Raw genomic sequence first — 27,050 nt, forward strand, 5'->3', positions numbered from 1 at the left:
GATGGGTTTTTTTTTGTAAGAAAAAAGTTATCAATTTAATTTTTGTTTCATTACTTTACTTAAACACACTAAAAAATACGCACAATTAGCAATGACACTTGGTGTCGACTAGCGGCCTCTAAATGGCTTCAGTGAGGGATGGCTTTTTAAGTGCACGCTAACTTAAAGCGCCATGCTCGGGCTTCACTAGATCTGGCGGCGCCTCGGGCAGTAGCTCATCTCGATGCCATCTTCTAGTATATTATGCTGATTGTTTGGTTCTCGTCAATTCATTGTCCAACTTTTTTTAAAAAAAATAGCAACAATTTGTGTCGCTGGGACGTTGTCGCCATTTTGAAAAAATGTCCACGTTTTATTAATTGTTAATTAATTGATTACTCTATTGTTATAATAAATATTAATAATTTTTCATTGATATTAAATTAAGTATTTTATTTTATTAATTATAATAATTTTTTATTTTAAATATTTTTTTAATAAAATTTAAGTTATATCAAAATTAACTAATATATAGAAGTATAATACAAACTAAAATGCAATTTTTTTCCTTCTATATTTGCATTATTGTTTTTAATTAATAAATTCAAAATTAAGAGATAAGAAATCGAAAATGAAGTTAGAATAAATTCATTAAAAATTCAAAAATGAGGAAAAATCTTAAAGAAATTTGAAGTAAGGATAAGTCTTGAGAAAGTCGAAATGAGAAATCAAAAATGAAGTTGCAAATTTAGATACGGATTCTTTTTATTGATAACGTTTGAACATAGTGATTGACTGACTACAGCTTGGCAACAACATTGAAAGTGGCAACAGTTGGTGATTGCACCAAAAATGGCGATGACCTAGAGCCTTAGCCATACCGTCGCTAATTTTATTTATAAATTATTAAAGATGAAATGAAGACGACGTAAGGTTGCAGTTAGGCAGTCACTAAATTTTTTTTAACAATAAAATGGTGATGATTGTCACTAATTAGGTTGTCGCCATTTTAAAAAAATAAAATAAAAAAGTGCTATACATATTTAATACTAGGAGACAAACTGGCGACCAACAAGGGTCGTCGCCAACTTAGGTTATCATATCGTCGCCTTTCTTGAACATTGTCGACGAACTTGTGTTCGTTGCCTTTTGACCGTTGCAATTTAACATTTTTTTGGTAAAATAACAAATGTAAAATTTTAAATTAGTTAGTGGCGTCATGTTATGATAAAATATGAAATAATAGTGAGAATAAAAAAAATAATTATCTTTGAGCTAGACTATTGGATTGTTTAGAAATTAGAACACAGGGATCAACATTTATTTTGTACTTGGGATTCTTGATGTTTCAATCATAAGATATTAAGATTTACCCATCACATCACATTTGATGTATTGGTTCAAAGTTACATGGGAGTTTATATGAGAAATCAAATCTCATTTAATTAAATACACCAAGTAATATAACTTTGGCTCAATCAAAATTGAATAGAGCAATTTGAGTATGTATGGCTTACATAAGTAACATATTCAATTGACAAACTCACCTTAACTCAAATTGTAGGTTGCATCTAACATTAGCATGAATTTTGTTTACTAATAAAATTTAAGTTAAAACTAAAATTATACTATTGCATCTCAATCAACAACTAACAATAATATTGTCAAAGTTTTAATCTTGAAAATTTGCGATCGACTACATATAAAATGTGATTAGTTTTATCAGAGTTGGCCATCATAAGCCTACTGCTGACCCTTTTCCTTTTACTCGGGCTTGAGATTAACAATAAATGATATAACATTGCACAAATTTTACAAGCTTTACCACCAACTCAATTCTACTACCTCACAAATTTAACAAAAAAACACAATAATTATAAAAGCATTGGGAAAATTAAGAGTAGCACATAAAAATTTGTAGGTTCATAAAAGCGGAAAAAAGGAGTAAAGGAATAAATTGGAAATTGAAGTACATTTATGTAGTATAGTCCCATAATATCAAAGTAGAACCTAAAATGTTTTAAACTCTAGTGTGTTAATGATATTCTTTCTTCATTCCCTCATATAAAAAGTGGGCGCAACTTACAAATATAGCACCTACCCGTAGCCAACAGCTAAGGTAGATACTGTGAAAATAATACTCCATCCCCTTTCATTCTTAATTTTTTTCCTACCTAAAATATTCTATTTTAAATGAAAAATTTGATTATGACTTTTAAGATGTGTATCAATGATAAAATATATTTATTTGAGATCTCGTTTGATTCGTCTTAATGTATACTTTTTGTTATATATTTTTATAGTTTTTTATAATGTGTATTTAGAGATATTAAAGCTCATAATTTATTTTAAAAATTATACAAAAAGTAAATGGAAAAAACATTTGAAAATAAATAAAGTTGCTACTTCTTAGACTTTTTCATAATTCAATATGTTATTTAAATTATTTATATTTTAAATTATGTATATTTAAAAATTATAAAAAGTTAAAATTATCAAAGTATGTGATTAGACTATTCCAACAAGATCTTGACTATATTTTTTCTTACACATTAGCTAAGTTTGAACGATAAATGATGTCAATAACCGTGACGTAAAAAGTATTTCAGAACGGATGAAGTATATTATGGTTATTGACACAGATGATTACCATTTATTGTTTAAATTTATATTATATATTGCGGTTAATGTTTAAGAATACAATAGTCAAGTAGAATTTTGTTTGAATCGTTTAAACATATATTTTTGCTGACTTTTAATTATGTATAATTTAAAATATAAATGATACAGTTACGTAAAAAGTCAAATATAATAAGTATAATGCAATCATCTAGCGGAATAAGTAGAGCTGTTTAAATGTGACCCAACCTGAAAATCCTAACCGAAACCAAAAGTAAATCGACCCGAAAATATGTTCCTTTTTCAGGCTTATCGAACCGACATTACCCAAACTTAAGTTGTACCCGAATCGGTTGACAATCGAAAATGGGAAAAACTGAACCCAAGTTGCGATCGATTTTTGTAACCAACATAGAACCGTTAACCGAGATTACCCGAACCTAATAGTGACCGACGAGTCATATCCGAACCGAATCATGCTCGAAACTGAACTCAATCCGGCTAAAACCGACTCAACCCAAATGAAATTGTATCGAACTACTGTAAATCTAAACCAATTTTTAACATAGAAGCATGATCGACTCATATTCATTCATCTTATTAATTAATCTAATAAAATGATAGATATTTTAATAAAATTTATTAAATACATGGTTTCATATATTTAGAGTTAATAATTAATGATCAATGTTTATTGAACTACTTTAATCAAATTAGATGAAAATTGATAGTTATTTAATTTTAATTTACAATCAAATAAGTAAAAGTAACAAAGTTACAAAGTAATAATCACTAATTGATTTGCATTTTAACTATATTGCTTTAAGTAAAGGAAATCTTATCATCAATTAAAAAAATGACTAACAAAATCTGATATTGACTCGATCAATATTAATTAGTAATTTTTAATATTACTAAAAATTAACCGGTGACAACTCGAGACCGATTGACACTCAACTCGAATTTCAACTGAAACCGAATCGATGCTAACCAGATAGTTCGAATAACCGATTTTCACCGAACCGTGACTAACCGACCCGACCCGAGTGTGATCCGCCGTAACATATATCCGAAAAATAACTAATCAGAAATGCAGCCGAATCAAATAATACCCGTCCGAAATCAATCCAATTATCTGAATGAACACGTAGGAGGAAGTACTTCTATGTGCTGTAGTGTTTGCAGATCAATGAAATACTCCAGTTTGGTATTTAGTAATTGGTACTAATGTTATTTGGCATTTTTTGGGCTATTTTAGATTGGTGGTGAATGGAGATGATGAAATTTTGCATTTAATGAGGAGAGATAAATTTTGCATATAAAGGCAAGAGGAGTTGTTGAGTATTGCATTTAATGCAAATGGGCCTTTTCCAGTTTTTTATTTTTTATTTTTTATTTTTTAATAAATATATTATATTTTTACTTCTATTATTAGGAAGAATTAATCTACATAGAAAGAGTTAGATTTAGAGTTATATTAGTTAGATGAAATTAGAAGAAATCTGGACCAACACTTACATTCAAAATAGCCAAAATATAACTCTTTTTCTTAATAATCGAATGCATGACATTAATTTAACTAACTAAAGCCTAAACTGAAAAAACAAAAAACTAAAGCAATACTTAAAGTTGATAGTTGAAACTTAAGACTTGGATTTAAAGGATTAAAGTATTATTTCAATATATTTTTAAATATTTTGTTAAAAGTAATTTTAATTATTACTCATTTATTTAAAATTATACTCTATGTTTTTTAAGACTTGTATTATTTTCCTTTTTAAATATTTCCATGATTTTTGATGTATCTTGCTCTTTTTTACAATTATCATTTACATATTTCTCCAATTTCACTATAAAATAAATTTTCTTAGCCTTTTTTAGTTGCAAGTTGCAACCAAGAACAATTGCACAAGTAATAAGATAGTGTATACGCGAAAAGAAATATCAATGTTGCCCTTACTTATAATGAGATTAAGGATTATAGTGGTGCATTAAAATAAATAAATTAAAGTTTAAATGTGAAAACTATGATTTTTTTTTATTTGAAAGTAAAAAATATCAATATTGTTTTTTTTTTTGAAATAAATATCGAAATTACTCTTGTTTAAGGGTTTTATATTGTGGATCATGCACATAAAATTAAGTATGGAATAAAATAACTTTTTTTATTATATAGAAAAACAATGATATGCTAGTAAAAAAATAGGGGAGATAATATATTACTCCTATAACCTTTTTTATATTTTCTTAATTTGCATAACAATCTAGTTGGACCAACTTCAATACTAAAGACAACCGACCTGTTTTCTGTTTTATTTTTTGTTAACTTTTGACTTTTGTTTTATTTGTTGGTTAAACAACTAAAAAAATATTTGGTAAATGGATTTTAGTTTTTAAGCAAAATAAAAATGCTACTCTAATTAGTTTTTTTTGTTAGTTTTTAGCTTGTTGATTCACTTTTTCTCTTATAAATAGCCAACAGCCAACATCTAAATTTACGAATTATCAACATCAATAACTGGTATATTAAGATAGTTTAAAAGCCAATAAAAATAACAAATAATTTTAATTGGTCAAACAAGTTAATTAAAAAACCATCAACCAACATCTAATTGCCAATGGGAGTAGTACTAAACTTAACGATATAAGACGATTAGAGATAAAGAGATAGGGAGTAATGTAGAACTAAACAGGTGCAGTATATTTAGACAGAGTAGAAAGCAAAAATGTCAGGTCATGCCCTCTGATGTTTGGGCGCAGCTTCACAATGACTGGTGTGCAGTTGCACCACAGCCAGGCATGAAAAGAGTTTCTGACATCTTAAAATAATACCACTGTCTACTCGTACTCATGAACCTTGAGTGCTAAATTACTAGTGTCTCTATTTTAACACTTATTAATTAGAATTTTCTTCTTTCAAGCTAACCTTGCTTGATTTGCCAAGCTGTGACTTGTGATTCAATTTTCTTTAGCGATTAGAATGGGAGTAATTGTAAAAAAGATTTGGTTGCCTTTCTTATTAGTAATAATGTTAATATATATAAAATTACAAACTATACTTTAAGAAACTAAATATTTTCCTAATATTCTACACAATCATAAAGATTATACAAAATATGCAAGTAATCAAAAGATATTATTCTAATATATTCTAAGACACCCCGCAGTCGAATCGGGAGCTTTATAAACGCTGAGACTTGAACGAAAATCATCAAATAATACTTGAGGAAGGCCTTTGGTGAAAAGATCAGCAATCTGATAACGAATTGGAACATGAAGCACCCGAACATCACCACGTTTCACTTTTTCACGAACAAAGTGAATGTCAATCTCAATATGCTTAGTGTGTTGATGATGGATCGAATTACCAGCTAAATAGAAGGCACTAACATTGTCACAATAGACAAGAGTAGCTGTAGTAATAGGACAGTGTAGCTCAAGAAGTAAATTGCGAATCCAACAAATTTTAGAAACAACATTAGCAACACCACGATATTCAGCTTCAGCACTAGATTTGAAAACAGTAGGTTGTCGTTTAGCGGACCATGAAATTAAATTGTCACCCAGAAAAAAACACAGTAACCAGAAGTGGAGCAACGAGTGTCAGGACAGCCACCCCAATCAGCATTGGTACAGGACAAAAGAGTCAAAATATTCGAACGATATAACTGCAGACCATAGTGAATAGTACCTTTGACATAGCGAAGAATGCGGTGAATAGCAGCCATATGTTCAATTCGAGGATCATGCATATAAAGACAAACCTGCTGAACAACATATGAAATATGTGGGCGGGTGAATGTAAGATACTGCAAAGCACCAGTTGGGCTACGATACAAGGTAGGATCATCACAAGGAGAACCAACATTAGCACAAAGTTTTCCGGAGGTAGCAACAGGAGTAGCAACAGGGTTACATCACTACTACATTAACGAGCAATGGCGACGATCTATTGCGACGGTTTGTTTTGAACCGTAGCAATAGATACTCTATTGCGACAGTTAGGACCCTATTGCTACGGTTAGTTTAAAACCGTCGCAATAGACTATTTATTGCTATGGGACGGATACCTATTACTACGGTTGTGTATAAACCGTCGCAATAGACCTTCAATTGATGAAATTATATTAGGGCAGTGTTTGCCGGGAAATGAAAAATTAAAATTTCACTTACTTTCAACTTTCCCACCTTCACTTACTTTCTAATTCATTCACTCTTACTTCTCAAAAAATCCTATTTCACAAACTAAATTGTAATTTCCTCTAAAACTGAATTTGATTTCTTCTAATTCTTCTTTGCGAATTTCGATCTACTGTTGCTGCTTCGACTTAGCTGTTTTGCGCGGCTGTTCGGAGGTGTTGCGCGGCGGGGGCTGCTACGCGTTGGCTCCACTCATCTACTGTGGTTGGTCGGCGCTTCTAGTGTTCGTTGTTTGCTGCGGGCTGCCGTAAGTGGTCGTTGTTGCTGCTGCCGTTGGACGGTTCTGTTGGGTCGTGGGACGGTGCTGTTGCGTCGTGGGTAGCTGCTGGTTGGTCGTGGGATGGTGCTGCCGCTGTCATTGGTGGTTGCTGCTCTGTTGTTCGCCGTCCTGGCTGTTGTTCGCTACTGCTGTTGAGTTGCTGCTATTTTTTGCTATTTGTTAATTAATTGGTTGAGATAATTTCATAATTCAAATCTCTGGTTAATCATAATTATAATTCTAATCTCTGGTTGATCATAATTGGTTGAGTTGCTGCTATTATTTGCTATTTGCTATTTGTTAATTAAATTGTTAATTATTTTTTATTTGACTTATTATTAGTAATATAATCATAATTCAAATCTTTGATTTCTTGACACAAGTTGATTAATTGTTAATTGATCTAGTGTTTTTGCCTTTAGTATAAAATCTTATAATACTTACTTTTAGGAAATGGATAAGTGGTGGGAATTTCCTAGATGGAGTTATGATTATCAAAAAGGAACGGATGAATACATTGAAAAAGCTTTTGCTACAAGGTCCCAAGGAAATCAAATTAGTTGCCCATGTTGTATGTGTTATCATCAATATTGGTATGGTCAGAATGACGTGAAAGATCATATCATTTGCAATGGTTTTGTACCAAGAAGTGATGAATTTTCTGGGTTTGGGAAGATGGGTGATGAAACAGAATTAGAGGCACATGATGAACCATTGAACATGAATGATGGTATACAAGAAATGTTCAACGTTACTCTGAGAGAAGGGCCAAATGATGAGGCAAAGAAGTTTCTTAGTCTAATAGAAAAAGGCCAACAAGAATTATATCCTGGTTGCAAAAAATTCTCTAGACTTGCGTGTACAATTCGCCTTTATATATACAAGTGTGATCATAAGTTGAGTAATGTTGCATTTTCTGCTTTGCAAGCATTGTTTAAGGAAGTTCTACCCGATGATTCTGTATTGCCAACATCGTTGAATGAGGCAAAAAAAGTGTTGAAAGTTTTAGGTTTAAATTATAAAAAAATCGATGCATGCCCTAATGATTGCATGCTATATTGGGAGGAGCATGCAACTGCAACAAGTTGTCATATTTGTGGGGCCTCAAGGTGGAAATCGAACGAAAATGATCACACTGAATATACCTCATAAAAGGCACATAAAATTCCAGCAAAAATTCTAAGATACTTTCCACTTAAGAAAAGGTTGCAAAGGTTATATATGTGTGCCGAAACTGCTAATTACTTGAAATGGCATGCAAATGGTCGAGGAAAAGACGGACTTGGACTTTTGCAATATCCGGTGGACGGTGAAGCTTGGAAGAACTTTGGCAAATTGTATCCAAAATTTGATCAAGATCCTCGTAATGTGAGGCTTGCATTAGCCACAGATGGGTTTAACCCATTTAATTCAATGAGCATTGTGCATAGTACATGGCCAGTAATTTTGGTCAATTATAACTTGCCTCCATGGTTGGCCACAAAGTCAGAGTTTCTAATTTTTTTCATTACTTATTCCGGGCCCATTGTCTCCTGGAAAAGATATTGATGTCTACTTGCAACCACTTATCAAAGATCTTAATGATTTGTGGGAGTTTGGCCTAGAAACATATGATGCGTCAACAAATACAAGGTTTGACATGCAAGTAGCTTTGGCGTCTATTATTAGTGATTTTCCTGCTTATGCAATGGTATCTGGTTGGAGCACAAAAAGTAAAACAGCTTGCCCATATTGTCATTATGAAATTGATTCAGTGTGGTTACCATATAGCCACAAGTATTGCTACATGTGTCATCGCAAATTTTTGGATACTGATCACCCGTGGCGTTTTAATAAAAGAAACTTCAATGGAAAATTTGATGAACGAATTGCACCCGTGCCTTTGACGGGAATTGAGATTGAGGAATTGCTTTGTGATTTTCGAAATGATTATGGAAAAAAGCAACCTAAGATGAAACAAGCAGAGGATGATCCTAATCCGTGGAGAAAGATGTCCATACTTTTTAAGTTGCCTTATTGGAAACATTGTTCTAATCCCCATAATTTGGACGTCATGCACATAGAAAAGAATGTGTTTGATAATATTGTTGCGAAATTGTTAGCCATTCCTGGGAAGACAAAAGATAATTTAGCTGCTCGTTGAGACCTAAAAGACCTCCGAGAAAAGAAAGACCTACGTTGGGTTCCTGAGTTGGAGATTAAGAGTTAGAAGATGGAACTGAAGAGGTTCCAACATCAAGGTTTTGGATGAATGCTAATGAAAGACGATTGCTTTGCCAAACCATAAAAAATGCAAAGCTACCACAAGGTTATGCCTCAAACATTGCTCGGTGTGTGCAAGTAAATGAACGAAAAATCACAGGATACAAGAGCCATGATGCACATTTTATGATGCATTACTTGCTCCCAATTGCCGCAAGCATTACCTTAAATAAAGAAGTTGCAACGCCTTTGATAAGGCTTTCTAATTTTTTCAAGGGTATATGGAAAAAAACAATTAACCCTCAAGATGTTAATAAACTTCATTCTGAGATAGTTGAAACTTTATGTCAATTTGAGAGGAATTTTCCACCAGCTTTTTTTGATGTCATGGTTCATTTGCCGGTTCACTTAGTAGAACAAAAGCTTGGTGGACCTGTTGCATTAAGGTGCATGTATGCAATTGAGAGATATCTTCGGGAATTGAAGTCAGATGTTCGGAATAAGGGTCGTCCGGAGGCTTCAATGGCTGAAGGCTTCTTGGCCAAGGATTGTGCTAGATTTGTTGCTCGATATCTAATTAGGTCAAAAGGTCCAAGTCCACAAGTCAGTAAGCCTTCTATTTCACAAGAATTTCTTCCAAAGCTTGGACATCCTATCAGGGGAAGAGGAAAAACTTCAAAGAAGAAACAGGTTGGGTTTTTTATCGATCAAGTCACATGGAGTCAAGTGCACTAATATGTCTTGTTCAATTGCAATTGTGAAGAAGTTGAGAGATACATTAAGTATGACTAGTAAACCTTTAAGCTAAGATTTATTATTCATTTTTTATCTCTCGTTTATTGTTTAACATTTTCTATTCTTCTATCATAGTGAGCACAAAGCAACAGTAGAGACTCATCGAAAGAGAAAATGGGACAGGGCTCAAAGTGATTGCAAGGATTTCAAAGATTGGTTTAAAGTGGAAATCACATTGAAGGTTGATGAAGGTCAACCTGTCTTAGACCATGTCAGTTGGCTATCAAAAGGACCCTCTTCTAAAGCAAAAATGTACAGTGGGTACTATGTCAATGGTTACAGGTTTCATACTATGGAACGAGAGGCAAATTATGCCACACAAAATAGTGGAGTAACTTTAACGGCGTTAACACATAGTTTTGCTAGTAGTAAGGATAAAAATCCTTCAGTGGGAAACGTCATGTATTATGGTTCTGTGGAAGAGATTATTGAGATATCTTATCATGATCATTTTAGTGTTGTCTTGTTTAGATGTGTTTGGTTTCATTCAGAAATAAATGAACATCAACAATCATTAGTTAAGAAAAATAAAACAATATGTAAAGGAGAACCATATATCTTGGCATCTCAAGCACATCAAGTTTTTTATGTAGAAGATCCAACCAAAGAAGGTTGGCATTTTGCCATACATAACAATCCAATGGAATTGTCTGATGGTACCCATATATTGTTATTGTATGTTATTTTTCTTAGTTCTTATTTATATGATTGTTTACATGTATTTATCTAACTTGATTGATATTTTATGACTTGTAGATGAAAGGGACTAAAACGAAAGATGTTGCACAACAAAGAGAAGCAAATGAATATGAAAGGAAAAGAATGGAGACAATAAAGCAAAATGCAGAATTTATGACAGCTAAAGGATGTGGAACTGTGGCAGCAAAGATTCTTCAAGCTAATGCAAAAACTTTTTCAAAAGATGTTAGAGATGACACATTATCTCATAGTGATGATGAAGACTACATACCTATTGATTATGAGGTTGATACTAGTTCAAAGGTATACAAAATGATGTTGCATCAATTTTAATTATAATGTATCTAATTTTTTATATGTAATGTATGCATCTTATTTTGTTGTTCCAGTTTACAATGAAAAAATCCACAAAGAAGCGATCATGTTCAAAGAGAGGGTGTATGTCTGCCTTTTTATCACCTTCTAGCCAACAACATGAACAACTCAAGCAAGTAAAGGTTGCACAACATAACAGACAAAAACATCAAGAGGATGTGGAACAAGAACAACATCACCAACAACATCACCAAGAGCTTTCTGTGCAACAACCTTTGTTGCAGCAGTCTATGCAACAACAAGATATGCAACCACAACAACCCAAGAAAATGAACACCAAGTTTTATCCACCAGGGCCATTTTCTGACTATCGTGATCATCGAAAGAAACAAATGCAAAGAAAGGATCCTGAAAATGAAATTAACAATGCAAATGAACTAAATCTTTTCGAGTGATCATCAACCTTCTCCCACAAATGCAAACGAAGTAGGTTGTACCGTAGGTGATATTGAACCAATACATGAAGAACATATAGAACAAGAAGCAGAAGAAAATAGAATTGTGGTTCACGTTTTGATTTGCAACACAACTTATTTTTTTAAAAAAATTATTATTATGCTTCAGTTTTAAAGTCCATCACATGTCAATGTATTTCTATTTTTTTCAGCTCCAAAAAAGAAGCATCGAGGTCCCACAAAGCTAGTTGAGGCTCATGCTTGTACAATGCATGAACAACCAGTGGTCGTCCTTAACGCAGTTGGACAACCAATTGGTCCTACAAAAAAAATTATCAATGAATACAGTCGATTTCTAGGGACTGTGGCTTGGAATCCTGAGTATGCACCGCTGAATTATTGTGAATGGCCAAGCTTACCCACACACGACAAAATGTGGATGTATGTCCAAGTAAGTGCATGAAATTATTATTTGCTCATTTCTACTTTAATTTATATGTATGATAAAATGTTGACTAGTAAAAATTAAATATATAGGAGAAGTATGTGGTACACGATGCTGGCAAAACATGGGTGTTGACCACTATGAATGCCATGTGGAAAGATTGGAAATGTAGGTGTAAGAGATTATACTACTACAAATATAACACTTATGCTGAAAGATGGAATAAGCGTCCACCAATAATTCCAGATTACCAATTCAAACTACTTATAAAGTATTGGGATGCTGAGGAAGTTAAAGTATGTATTCCTCTTCTTATATTAGAAAATCTGAAAAAATAAAATGGAATAAATGTGAGTCATAGTTCAACAGCTGATCATAAACTGCATAAAACACCAACTTATTATACAACTACATAAAGCATGGGAAATCAGACATTTTGGCTCACACAAATAGTTTTAGGAAACAAGATGTGTGCTTTAGTAAAATTTAATCATTAAGAAGAGTAGAAATAATTGTTTACACTAGCGTTGTGTTTTCATAAGTAATTGATAAGCATTGTTCGACTAACCCTATACTAGGCATCCTGAATTCGACATTTTTTTGGTAATGATTTTTCTATTAGTGGATGAATAGTTTTCTACTTTTAAGTCTATAGTGCTGTTGTATCTTGGTTGAATCATGCCCTTGTTTAAAGTTGGTATGCGATGCTGTTTCTCACTTCTCACATATGCATCTTCGAAATGTGTGGATTTTAGTATTAGCTAATTATGTTGGTTCCCAAATGTGTTATTCTGAGTGCTGATTATGATTGATTACTTTTGGCTCACAGACATTCAATGGTTCTAGCCTCTATGATTGAGCTTTTTTTTATGTGAGGATTTGGTTCTTTTACTTGGATTATTGATAAAATGTTCATTGTCCTTACAACTTGATTGTCCTTACAACTTGTTTGGTAGATGGTATTAAATAGTGGTAGTAATAGATGGTATTAAATGGTGGTAGTAAGAATGAAAACCAGTGTAATTTTAGTTGAAAAATCTGCAACAAATTGAATTGTCCTAATTTTGATTCACTGATTTCTTTTCTTTTCCATCCAATAGAATGAAAGTGAGAAGAATAAATCTAATCGACAAGTGGCGGATGACTTTCACACTATGGGTCCTACATCCTATGCAACGTTGCATGAAGAATTGGTAATTATTTTTTCATTTTTTTTATCTATTTATACGAAATAAACTTAACTAATGAAATTATTTTGAATAGAAACAACAAGATCCAAATAAGGAAGAACCTTCAAATGCAAAAGTCTACATCACTTCTCGAAAAAGAAAGCTAGGAAAGTCATACAAAACAAGCTTCGATGTTACAAAATAAAATATTGTATGTTCCCGTATATATTTGCACTTATTATTTGTGTACGAAAGCCATGATATCATGGCTCGAATTTTACAGTGTATTTTTGACTTGATTTGCATACACTGGTATTTTAAAATGTTAATAGGAGAAAATGAAAGCAATAGAGTCGCAAGAACATCAAGGTTCAAACTAAAAAGATGCTTATAGTGAAGTGATAAAGAAACCAGAGCATAGTGGACGTGTGCGAATGTATGGAAAAGGTGTGACAAAAACTTCTCTAAGGAAAGTGAGCACTAACTCGAGCTACATATTTCCTCCCGAGTTCTTACAGAACATGCAATCGCAAGTTATGGATCAAGTACTTGAAGCTAATCCCCAACTACAGAAACTACTTGAAGCCAATCTTGAGGTCAATAGTGTGCTTCCAGATCTATGAAAAATAGGAAGTAATGCTACAATTCCAACTACTGAGTCAAATGGACATTCTTCTATTGGAGCGCACTCTAACAATCGATGATGATTGTCACGGCTAGAAGTGTACGTGTTGTTCATTATTGGATGATGATTGTCGATGTTGAAGTCCTTTTGTAATGTTGCATGTATCAAAGCCACTAATTGAACTAATTACAGTTGGTGCTTTATTTTGTATTAGAGTTGATGAATTATATCAAAGTTAATTATACATATGTAATTTATAGGTTTAACAAGGCGTTGCAATAGAGAGCCATGACCGTCGCAATAGACCTATTGGAACGATTAAAACATGGGGTTGCAATAGGTTGCAATGACCGTCGCAATAGACTTATTACAACGGTTTCAAAGTAACCGTCGCAATAGGTCTATAGCGACGGTGATAAGAACCTATTGCTACGATTATAGTGAGACCGTTGCAATAGATATCAGAACCGTTGCAGTAGATCTATACCTACGGCCACAAATGCGACGGGTATTGAACCGTCGCTATAGACCTATTGGGACGGCTTTTGAGCCTATTGCTACGGGTTTTTGGGGTAGTAATAGCTCATTAATGTAGTAGTGCATTGAGACATGCCAGCCTTTTCAAGAATTTCAAAAGCATACTATTGTTGAGAGAGAAAGAGGCCCGTGGAAGTACGATTAACAGCAATACCCAAAAAATAATTAAGAGGGCCCAAATCCTTCATGGCAAACTCAGAGCTAAGTTTGGACATAAGAGACTCGTGGAGTAAATCAGAAGAGGCCGTAAGAATAATATCGTCCACATATAATAGCAGATAAGCAATATCAGAACCATGACAATAAACAAAAAGGGAATTATAAGAAATGCTGTTAGAAAATCTAATAGTAGTTGCTAAAGTGGCAAACCGGTGGTACCAAGCACGAGGAGCCTGTTTGAGACCATGAAGAGACTTACGAAGAAGACAAACATGATCAGGATGAGTAAGATCATGAAAACCTAGAGGCTGACGCATGTAAACAGTCTTAGTCAAGTGACCATGTAGAAAAGCACTCTTAACATCTAGCTGATGAATAGACCAAGACCTGGAAAGAATGCGAATAGAAGCAGGTTTCACAACCGGACTAAAAGTCTCATCACAATCAATGCCTTCCTTTTGAGATTTACCATCACCAACAAGACGCGCTTTATAGCGCTCAAAAGAACCATCGGACTTGGTCTTGACACGAAACACCCACAAGGACCGAATGATATTAGCATTAGGAGGACGAGGTACCAGATCCCAAGTGTGATTCTCGAGTAAGGCATCAAATTCCGCTTGCATGGCTATCTTCCAGTTCGGGTCACGAAGGGCATGAAGGGGATATTTGGGTAAGGAGGAAAAAGAAACAGATAAAGCTTGGGAATAGTATTTGGGATTGGGTTTGAAAATACCATGTTTACTACGCGTAACTATGCCGGGTGGTGATGATAAAGAGTAGGAATGGGATGGGCTGTGTGAGGCAGGCCAAGAGGTGGAGGAGGGAGTGAAAGCTGATAGGCGTAAGGGATTAGTAGGCCCAGCAGGAGATTGGTTTGGGAAGGTGTCTGCTGGGCTGGAGGAAACTGTTGGGCCGGAAGCTGAGGGAGGCCCAGTAGAAGAAGTAGGCTGGCAGAGGGAGTTGGAAGCAGGTATTGGGCTGGACGAAAGATTAGGCCCAGAGGGTAGAATGGGTTGGGGAGGTGAAGATGCGGGGCTAAGCTGCTGGAGCTGAATAGGGGAAGGGTGAGAAGTTGGGCTGGGCGTAGGAGCAGGCCTAGTAGGGGAGGATGTTTTGAGTAAATGAAGTGGGATATTAGCATCTAAGAATTGGTAGTGTTGGGGTGACAGGAAGGAGATTGAGAAAAGGGAAAGGTGGCCTCATCGAATAAAACATGTCGAGATATAATGATTTTACGGGATGAGAGATCATAGCACTTGTAACCTCGATGAGAGGACGAGTATTCTAAAAAGACACATGGAGTGAAGCGCGGTTGGAGTTTGTGGATAGTAGTAGAGGGAAAAAGGGAAAAACATAAACACCCAAAAAACCGTAGATGAGTATATATAGGAGACTTACAATATAGAAAATGAGTGGGAGTGAGATTACCAAGAAGTTTGGAAGGAAGAATATTAAGGAGATAAGTAGCCGTGTTTAAGGCGTGAGGCCAAAAAGACGGAGGAAGGGAAACATGACATAAAAGAGTACGAGTAATGTTATTGATGGAGCGGATTTTGCGCTCGGATTTGCCATTTTGAGAAGATGTGTGAGGACAAGAAAAACGAAGAGTAATACCCCGACTAGTACAAAATTGATGAAACATATTATTGTCAAATTCACCCCGTTATCACATTGGAAAGATTTTATATTAAGTACAAATTGGGTATTTACAAAAATTATTGAAATACACAAACACATCATAAACTTAAGATTTGCGAAATAAAGGAAAAATCCACAAAAAATTAGTATAATTATCAAGCAAAAGAACATAGTATTTATATCCCGATGGACTAGAAATAGGAGATGTCCACAAATCACTATGAATAATATCAAAAGGTTTAGTACTCATAGACATAAAAATAACAAAAGGTAATTGAATGTGTTTCCCTAAAGGACAAGAATGACAAACAAAATGAGGATCTTTATTACGTTGAATTAAACGAGAAGAATACAAGGAATTTAAAACCGCATTGCCCGGATGTCCTAAACGGGAATGCCAAATACTAGAGGAAAAAACGGAAAAAGCTGATGATGTGGAAGGCAAAGGAGAAGCTCCATGTGTAGATGGAAAAGGATAAAGATCACCCGTGCTATTAGATCTCAGAATGATGCTCCCCGTGGCCAAATCCTTCACAGAAAAGCCAAAAGGATCAAATTCAACAGAAACCATATTATCATGAGTGAATTTACGAACGGAAATAAGGTTTTTAATAAGTTTAGGTGCATGTAAGACATTTTTTAGAGTAAGGGATTTTTGGGAGGAAGGAAAAGAAATATGCGCGTGACCAAGAACTGGAATTAAATTACCATTACCGACAACAATAACATTATTGAATTGATGCTTTAAAGGAAAATAAGGAAGTAAAGTACCTTGAGAGCGAGTAATGTGGGATGTGGCACCGGTATCCATATAAAATTGCTCATCCGGAGTAGACAAAGAGAGAGTGTTCATAGCATGATCGATGTCCGTAGCAATATAATTCATAGAAGCATTAGTCCTGGTGTAATAACTTAGTGCCGGACGCCGACCAAGAAGACCAGTAGAATATCCATTGTTTGAAGAAGGAGGAGCCCAAGATGTAGTGGAAAGGGGGCAGCAGGCTGGGCCCAAGTGTGTCTGGCCCAAGAAGGCCACCTAGGATAATAAGGAGAAGGAGAAGAAGGTGGGCTATGAAAGTTTCTGTTGGGTCGAGAGTGATTAAAAGGAGTGGGCTTGGAATATTGCTGCTACCAGGGGCCAGATGCACTGGCTGAGCCATGGTGGCTACCACGGTGGGTCCGGCCACCAGGACGAGGGTGGCGGTGGCCACCACGGTGGTGGGAAGGGCCAGGATTGTTAAAAGGAGCAAAATTTTCAGAAAAGGAACCTTTGTTTGTGGTAATAAGGGCCGAATCTTGAGTGGGAGAATTGTGTTTATGGTTGGAACGTTCTTCTAATTCTAACATAGAACGAAGAGTATCAAAGGAGGGAATGGGATTCATATGTTGAACCAAAGACCGAAAAGTTTTGTATTCCGAAGTCAACCCATGAAGAATTTGAAGAGCCAATCGATTATCGGTGATGGAAGTGCCAAGATTATTAAGAGAAGTAGCAATAGTTTCAAGTTCATTGCAATAAGACTTTACATTGGAAAAAGTGGATAGAGAAATGTCATTAAATTGAGACTCACGATGAAGAATTCGAGAAGTCTTATTATTTTGAAAGTTGTTCTCAAGAAGATTCTAAGCATCAAAGGCACAATCATTGGGACAAACTACAGATTGAAGGAAGGAGGGACTAATAGACCATAAATCCATGTGCGAACAATGTCATCAAGACGTTGCCATTTGGAATCTTTAGAAACTAAAGCTTTAGAGGAGTCATTGGGAAGAATATGAGAATCCACAAGGTGAGCTCGATAATGAAGCTTGAATAAAGTGACCCAAGTATGGAAATTGGAACCATCTTCATTAAGTTGAATAGGGACACTTGTTTTAATGTTAGTAACCAAAATGGCGGGATGAATTTTGGTGGGAGAGGTCATGGAGAAGAAAGAATAAAGAAAAGAAGAAGGAAGAAAGGTGGCGGAAGCCGTGAGGAGTGTTGGCCGGCTGCAAGGGGAAGAAAGGGAGGATCGGGATCAAAAACCTAGGCTTCTGATACCATGTAAGAATGATTCAGGTTGCCTTTCTCATTAGCAATAATGTTAATATATACAAGATTACAAACTATACTTTAGGAAACTAAATATTTTCCTAATATTCTACACAATTATAAAGATTATACAAAATATGCAAGTAATCAAAAGATATTATTCTAATATATTCTAAGAGTAACTACTGATTATTCATATTAGTCCCTCTTATTTTGCCTACTAGTTTTATTTTCTTTTAATTTATAAGTTAAAATATAGTAAGTGAAATTTAATTTGATGACTCTAAATTGAAGAATTAGTAGAGCTGTTTAAAAGTGACCCGAAAATCCGATCTGAAACCGAAAGTAAACCGACCCGAAAATGCGTTCCTGTTTTAGGTTTATCGAACAGACATTACTCGACCCGAAGCTATACCCGAACTGGTTGACAACCAAAAATGGGAAAATTGAACCCGAGCTGTAACCGATTTTTCTAACCGACACATAACCGTTAACCGAGATTACTCGAACCTATTAATGACCGATCCGAGTCATATCCGACCCGAATCATGCTCGAGACCGAACTCGATCCAGCTAAATTCCACTTAACCCGAACGAAGTTTAGATCGAACTACTGTAAATCTGAACCAATTTTTTACATAGAACTATGATCGACTCATATTCAATCATCTTTTTAGTTATTTTAATAACGTGATAAATAGTTTAATAAAATAAATTTCATAAATACATGGTTTCATATATTTAGAGTTAATAATCAATGGTCAATGTTTATTTAACTACTTTTAATCGAATTAGATGAAAATTGATAGAACTTTATAATTTTAATTTGTGGTCAAACAAGTAAAACTAACAATGTAATAATAATCACTAATTGATTTGCATTTTCACTATTTTGCTTTAAGTAAAGGAACCTTATCATCAATTAGAAAATGACTAACAACTCAATCTGATACTGACTCGATCAATAGTAATTAGTAATTCGCAATTCGTAGCCGAATTCTACTTGAAAAATACCCGAACCTGATCTGTACCCGGTAAAACCAAACTAATTATTAACCGATCACAACCCGAGACCGATTAAACTCGACACGAACTTCAACTGACACCGAACTGATGCTAACCTGATTGCTCGAATAACCGATCTTCAACCGAACCGTGACTAACCGACCCGACCCGAGTGTGACCCGTTGCAACACGCATCCGAATAAACGATCCGAAATACAATCGAATCGAATGACACCCGTCCAAAACCGACCCGATCACCCGAATGAACACCTCTAAGAATTAGTATAATGAATTTTTTTTAATAAGTAAAGAGGTACTCCCTTAAATTCACTACTAATGTTTCATTTGCTTTATGCACTCTATCCAAATCACTTATTTAATACTTAAATCTCTAATTATGCATAATTAAAAATTATGGAAAGTTGATATAAATAATCTTTGCATTGAAACGAATCAAATAAGATCCTACTTGACTATGTTTTAACTTATAGATTAATAATAAAATACAAATTAAGAGTATGAGATGAATAGTGTTCAAAAATAAATGGGCCTTTAGTAGTAAATTGGAGAGATTACTAAATAGTAGCAACAGGTTTTGAAAAAAAGCAAGTGGTAATGTTTTTATAAAGTTTTTCCACGTGATAGTAATAAGTATCAAGTAATTATAAAATTTCGTAACAAAATCAGTTAAATATTTGTTAAAATTAAATGAAAAGACATAAATACCCTCCCAAATCACTGTAGGCTGCTATGGATGATTTCTGAAATATGTGTCTTTAGATATACTCCCTCCATTTCTTAAAAAGTTGTCATTTGCCATTTTATGGTGTTTTATTTATTGTTCTTATAATGAATATTTTTATTTGTATTATAAATTTTGAACATAAATAACCTTATCATCCTATATTAATATTTTAATAATGTTTATGGTCTCATTTTTACATTTTTATATTCTTTATGGTCACTACATGTTTTCCACTAAATTTATAAAAATATTTTTTTATTAGTTGTGATTACTATATTTTTTCTACTAACTTTCTTTTAATATTTTTCTTGATATTTAATCCCACGTTTCCTCCATCAATTATATTATTTAAAAAAATAATATATCCAATATCTAAGATTCTATCTTTCTTAAATTTGTAAACATTTTTGTGGAAATTTTATTAAAGAATGAAAGGAGCATAATATTTTTTACTTTAATGGCTGGGGTAGGAAGGCACTCGGTTTAGGGGGACGCTAGGGGAGGGTTAGGGTGACTGTGTCCAAGGTTTTGATTTTTTTTAACATAAAATATAAAAAAGAAAAAACTTTTAAAACCCAAAGCTAACGAAATATGCTACTTTTTAAAAAAATTTGTTAAACTTTTTAATTCTAAAATCTTGCTACTACCATTAGAAAAAAATTAAAAAATGCTACAATTGGCATTATTACTACAATTCTACTCTTTTAACAATGCTATTAATATTATCATAGAAGTACTACCTGTCTTTTTAAAAACTTAATGCATAAGGATCGTTGTTACTAATTATCGTTCAATCTTATTTTTATATTATGGCTGATATGTTAGAAAATATAGTTAAGTACTATTTTTTTAAATTGTCGAATAAAATATTTTTATGATGTTTACTTTTTATAATTTTAATTATTTATAATTTAAAATATAAAATCAAAATAATATATTAGAGTTCGTAAAAATGTGAAATGTATGTATAATAGAAGTACATGTATGAATGTACAAATACCGTGTAATGATAAAAGAATATTTCCCGTAAATGAAGGCAACTAAAATCAAAATTCTCAACTTAGTTTTCAATATGTAATGCCTAAGATTATGAAAGTGTTTAACAATTGATTATTGATCAAGAGTTATTTTTCAATTTCACTAACATAGCCGCCATTGAACGATTTGTTGAAAAATCAATATTTTCACTGTTGATTATTGTTTGTTACATGTTAATTAGAGAATATAATGATTCAAAAACAAAAAAACAAATTTAAAAAGCCAACTTATGAGGTCGTTAAAATAAGTTTATCAAACAAATTTTTTAGTTTTTAAATTTCACTAACGGTGAAAACATTGCTTATTAGAAGTACTCCTCCGTTGTTTTAAGTTTGTCCACCTAACTATATCGGGTAGTTTTAAAAGATTTTTCACTTTAAAATACTTTCCCTTTTTAAAATTTTTTTTCCCTAATATACCTTCATTTCTCTCTCTCACTCCCTTATTTCTCTAGTTTATTCACTCACTCGCTCCGTTTTTGTTCTTTAAGTTTTGTTTTTATTTTAATTTTCTCTCTTATACTTCCAATATAATCATTACTTTACACCACTATCTAATTAAAATAATACCCACTACAATAAAAGATTCTATTTTTCTTAATAAGTGTGAAAAACTCAAATTGGACAAACTTAAAAAAACGGAGGGAGTATATAACAATACAAGAGGAGCTAAGTTTTTAATCCCAAAAAGTCATTAGGGAAAATCTTACATTTTTATTAGTTTTATTCTTAAAAAGATCTTTAATAGTACTAACAATTTCTTTTGTTTTAGTCTAAAATTAGTTTATATATATATATATATATATATATATATATATATATATATATATATATATATATATATATATATATATATATATATATATATATTTGTTATGTATAAATTGCCTAATTAGTTGTGTAAAATAATATAATAGTTTTGAAAAATTAATTGTCATGGTAGTTGTTAGTCTATAATTTGTTGAGAAAAATATGGTGAAAATAACATCTCTTTTGATTTCATAACATTAAAATTGTAACGTTTTAAAAATAAATTATGCGCACCGCCAAATGCTACTTAAACTACTGCATTGAACATGTGTTTTGATTGATAAGCAAACTATTCATTAGAAAGTTTAATTTTATGGAAGACAAAAGATACATGTCTTTATTTTTATTGATATATAAAAAAGTTTACTTCTCATGAAATGTTTTGAAAATTATATCACGCCCCAAAAGAACTATAAAATTTATTATTGTACAAGTTGATGATTTTTTAAAAAAAAAAATTATTGACATATGAAATGTAAAATTTTCATTCAACTCCAAGTGACTCCAAGTCATTGCTAAATTGGATTTATATTTTATAGACATTTAACACAAAGATTCAATGCATGAAAAATCCTCTCATATTAATCTAAAATTACAAAAATGTTAATAAATCAAAAATAAAATATAGGAACATGAAGAAAATGACTCTAAAGTGCAGCAAATAAAAACTGATGTAGAACAATATCATATGTTGATAAAATTAAAAAATATGCTTTAAGAATTTGAAATAAAGTCAATACATTTACATAACAAAATTTCGACAACGTAACAAATATATATATATATATATATATATATATATATATATATATATATATATATATATATATATATATATATATATATATATATATATATATAACTTTGTATATATTTTGTATGTCTTTATCTGATCTTAAATCAGGCCGGGCAGATAATAGTATTGTTGTGTAACGTACTTATAGTCGGTGTTAGAGAACACGATTGGTAGTATCAATATTCATTGTATGAAGCTGATTGGTGTATGGATTTCAACAACATGGTCTACTTTTATTATGGCCTACCTATTAGAAATATTCACAGAAGTGATGTTTATGAATTTTATTTTAAATAAAATAAATCCATGTGTTGGGAAGTTGGACGTATAAATTGTTCAATACCATATGTAGGTGTAATTAATTTGAGGAATACTTTTTACATTTTCATACATCAAACTATAAGTTCATATTATTGACACATTCAATATTGTTTGTCCAAGTACAAATATACAATAGATATTATCAGATACTCTCACCGTATATAAAAATTGTCATATTCGTATATTATACAAGGATTAAGAAATATTAAAACCATTTAAAATTTACAGATGACATTGAAAAAGAGTTGAAATTTGTATATGGAAGAGAAAAAGTAATGGAAATATTTACATATAAAAAAGTTGAAATATAAAAAATTGACTAAAGAGTAAAGTTCGACAATCTCTTAAGAACAAAGAAAACCTATTTTCTAAAAAAAATCTATTAAATAATTATATTTGATAGTATATTCTTAAAAAGCTCATAAAAAATTTGAAGAAATATAACAATCATGAATTAATGATGCTTGAAATAGGTGTAATAATTAGTACTCCTACTAGGCTACTACACATTGATTAGAAGCACTGATAATTATTGTAAAAAGTTTCATTAAATTAATTTGTTTTCTTTGAAGCCGCAATTTCTAGTCCATTGTTTGGATGAGTTATTTTTTTTGACTCTTTAGTGTTAAATTTGACAAAAAGGTTTGACGGCCATATAATTTTAATAGTTTGTTTGGTTGTTGTTATTAATAATTGATAATAAAATATATTTTTAGCATAAATTTTTCACAAAATTTATCATGTTATTATCATGATAATAAAAATTTATGAAAAAAATAACAAATAAAATAGAACAAACATGATAATTAAACTTATTAAGCGATTTTTCCATTAAAATTATACAAAATTTATTTTCACTATTTGATATTTGGCTACTAGAAACTAATAGGAGTACTTATTGCACATCTTTTTGCATGTTGCGATGCAAATAATAAGGGTGTTGCTATTTTTCGTCACCTCCTTCCAAAATTACTTAATTGCCCCTGGATTTAAAAGAATTACAAAAATGCCATTGGAGTTAAAAAATAATTAATAAATGTAAATCACGCTTAATAAATGTAAATCACGCTTAATAACACTATTAAGAATTTAATGAGGATGATTTGTCTATATATATCGAACTCTGAGATGCGTTTGAAATACGAATTGAAACACGGTACTATCTCACTAAAAACTGGTACTATCTCTCTAAAAAGTGTTAATGAAGTTGTAAGGCGTAGTTGGTTGAATATGGCTAACGAAAGCGACTATGAGTCGGATGCGGTACGTAAAATTGCCGTTCGAAGGAAAAAAAAAAAAAAAAAAACAAGTCACACAAATCTGGGCGACTGAACCATGGTCTAGTCGCACAAATCTGGGCGACTGAACCATGGTCCAGTCGCACAAAAATGGGCGACTGAACCATGGTTCAGTCGCCCAGTTTTGTGCGACTGGACCATGGTTCAGTCGCCCAGATCTGTGCGACTGCTATTTTTTTTTTTTTTTTTAAATTTACGTATTAATGTATTTTTAAATTATTTTTATAATTATTGTTAGTATTATTATTGTTGTTGTCATTATTTTAATTTTTATTGTTGATATTTTTATTTTTTAAATTTTTTAATATTTTAATTTACGTAATTTATTTATTTATTATTGTTATAATTATTATTATTATTGTTGTATTTGTTGTTATTATTATTATTATTATTGTTATTATTATTATTGTTATAACTATTATTTATTTATTTATTTATTATTGTTATAATTATTTATTTATTTATTATTGTTATAACTATTATTATTATTGTTATTATTTTTCTTGTCATTATTTATTTATTTTAAATGTTTTTAAATTTTTTTTGTTAACGTAATGTTTTTATTATTATTAAAATTATTATTGTTATTGTCATTATTAATTTGATTTATCGTTATCTATTTATTTATTAATATTATTATTATTATAAATATTATTATTATTATTATTATTATTATTATTATTATTATTATTATTATTATTATTATTATTATTATTATTATTGTTGTTGTTGTTGTTGTTATTATTAATCCAAATATTATTATTGTAGTCATTAATGTACTTAATTTATATCATTTCAAATGTGCAGGAGTTTGAAAATTTTGGAGACAACGTAGACTACTCCGGTCGCTTTGTTATGGATATGGAATTTATCTCCATAGATGAGTTACATAGTTGGGCCGATGCGATAGCAATTACAATCGATTTTCTATTTACACGTGCTTCTTATAAAAAGAAAGAAGGACGTTCCAGAGTTAGTTGTTATTTAAGATGTCACCGCTATGGTAAACTTAGGAGTGATGTAGATAATGTAGATAATGCTGCCCGACCTGGTTCTAAAAGTAGGAGTTGTGGGTGTAAATTTATGATTGTAGGAAGTAGTCGTAAACCAGGAGAAAGACCTTGGACGGTAAGGGTGTGTCCTGGTGTAAAGGGAAAACATAACCACCCGTTCTTGGTGTACAGAGATGGTCATGTAAGGGCGAGGATTAATGTAGATATTCGGGAGCACATACGACAGCTTAGTGCAACCATTAAAAGTTGTATATAATCCATAATTATACTACAGTGTGTGCTGTTAACAATTTATTTATTTCTTTGATTAATAGGAGGAATTTATAATGCTGGTAGACAAATATACATGTATTTTTGTGATGTGGGTTAGTGTGTATATTTATGTAAATTAAATGCAATCATTGACGAAATTAAATGCAATAAATAATGTAAAATAGTTTCAGTACAGACTATTCAGGGCCTTGCCCTTGATCAGTTTGCCATTGATCATATAATTCTCTACAATCATTAAGGTATATTTCTAACGCATGTCGTTGACGGGAGTTCAAATCCGCAAGCCGCGTAGGTAGTCTTGCCACTGGAGAGAATCGACTGGCCTATTCTTTCGTGAACTGTAAACACAACAGTACAATGTGCGTTATTAAATCATTAAATAAAAGAAACTTGAAAAAAAATTTATAATAAAACTCACGTAATCACATCTGCTCTGACCAGGACCAGGACCGGAAGCCAGCAATTCGTCTCGGGATATGTACGGGTGCGAGCAAACTCTGAACCATTCAACGTAATTAGGTTCAGTCTCTGAAGGAACAGTAGCCCGTCGAAGTCCCTGCTCAACAAGGCGGCCACTGTAGGGGAACCTACTCCACGCCTCCACAAATGCAGCAGCAGAAGAAGGAAAGGTCACGGAGTAGGTTCCGTGTGCCGGTCGAAGAGCCTTGGCTGGTCTCATAGGAGCTGGAGGAATACACTGCACGAACCCAATCTGTCGCAATGCCCGCTCCGGCAAATACACCTCCACAACATCAAAGCAGGTGATACCCCCGATGACTGTGGTGCGTGGGTGCTCATTCAGTAACGCAGCAGCTCCACAATTGTAGGGAGTCCATTCAACCTGCTTACAGGCCAAGTTAAAAAACAAATTTCCTACAGATAAAAAACAACATGCATGACAAAATGTAATGTAAAATACCTGAGTCTCTGTCATTGAGTCCAGAACCTTGCGGAATGATATCAACCTGTCCAGCTCACGACCTACTTTCTTCGGCGTCCACATCTCCGCCCTAGTCGTGTTTGGCACATCATCTCGGCGAGGATGAGGGCGGAAAGTGGGTAAGTACTCATAGATCCATGTCTGGAGCAATGTGAGGCATCCAGCAATGGTCTTGCAACCAGCCCTAGATGCCATTCCGAGCTGCCTGTACAAGAACGCCAAAGTCACCGCACCCCAAGCCACGTCTTGTTCATCGTCGTTGACGACAACTATCGGGTGAGGTCGCATGCCAGTCCTGGTCTTATCCGCCAACAAGGTAGAGCCAATGACAGCCATGTAGTACGCTGTGGTCTGGGTATCCAAGGCATGCGACCTATGACACAGCCGCATCAGTTCAGCAACGCTTATGCATCCGCTGGTGAATGAACCTTTACGTCGAAGCTCAGACAGAGGCTCGCCGACCAGATTGGTGATACCAACCTCCCACTCCGCCTCCGAAGGCTCAGCCGGCAGAGAACCATCAATAGAAATGCCCAATATGCGTTGCACGTCGTGCAACATAATCGTCATCTCTCCCCAGGGCATGTGAAAGGTGTTCGTATCCGGCTGCCACCTCTCGACGAACGCCGATATCAAAGCAGAGTCGATGTGCTGGTGCATAATGACCGGTAGTCGACC

The 27,050-nt window shown here is 33.1% G+C and overlaps 1 protein-coding gene across 1 annotated transcript; it reads left to right on the top strand.

Moving 5' to 3' along the window:
* Positions 1-11,791: 11,791 nt before the first annotated feature.
* LOC130810740 (uncharacterized) lies at positions 11,792-13,760 on the top strand. The gene is made up of 6 exons (XM_057676873.1): positions 11,792-11,974; positions 12,061-12,264; positions 13,069-13,161; positions 13,232-13,330; positions 13,421-13,449; positions 13,532-13,760. The coding sequence occupies exons 1-6, from the start codon at positions 11,792-11,794 to the stop codon at positions 13,758-13,760; spliced, it is 837 nt and encodes a 278-aa protein (XP_057532856.1).
* The last annotated feature ends 13,290 nt before the right edge of the window (positions 13,761-27,050 follow it).

The sequence above is a fragment of the Amaranthus tricolor genome, chromosome 4 (assembly GCF_026212465.1).
Source record: "Amaranthus tricolor cultivar Red isolate AtriRed21 chromosome 4, ASM2621246v1, whole genome shotgun sequence".
NCBI lineage: Eukaryota > Viridiplantae > Streptophyta > Magnoliopsida > Caryophyllales > Amaranthaceae > Amaranthus > Amaranthus tricolor.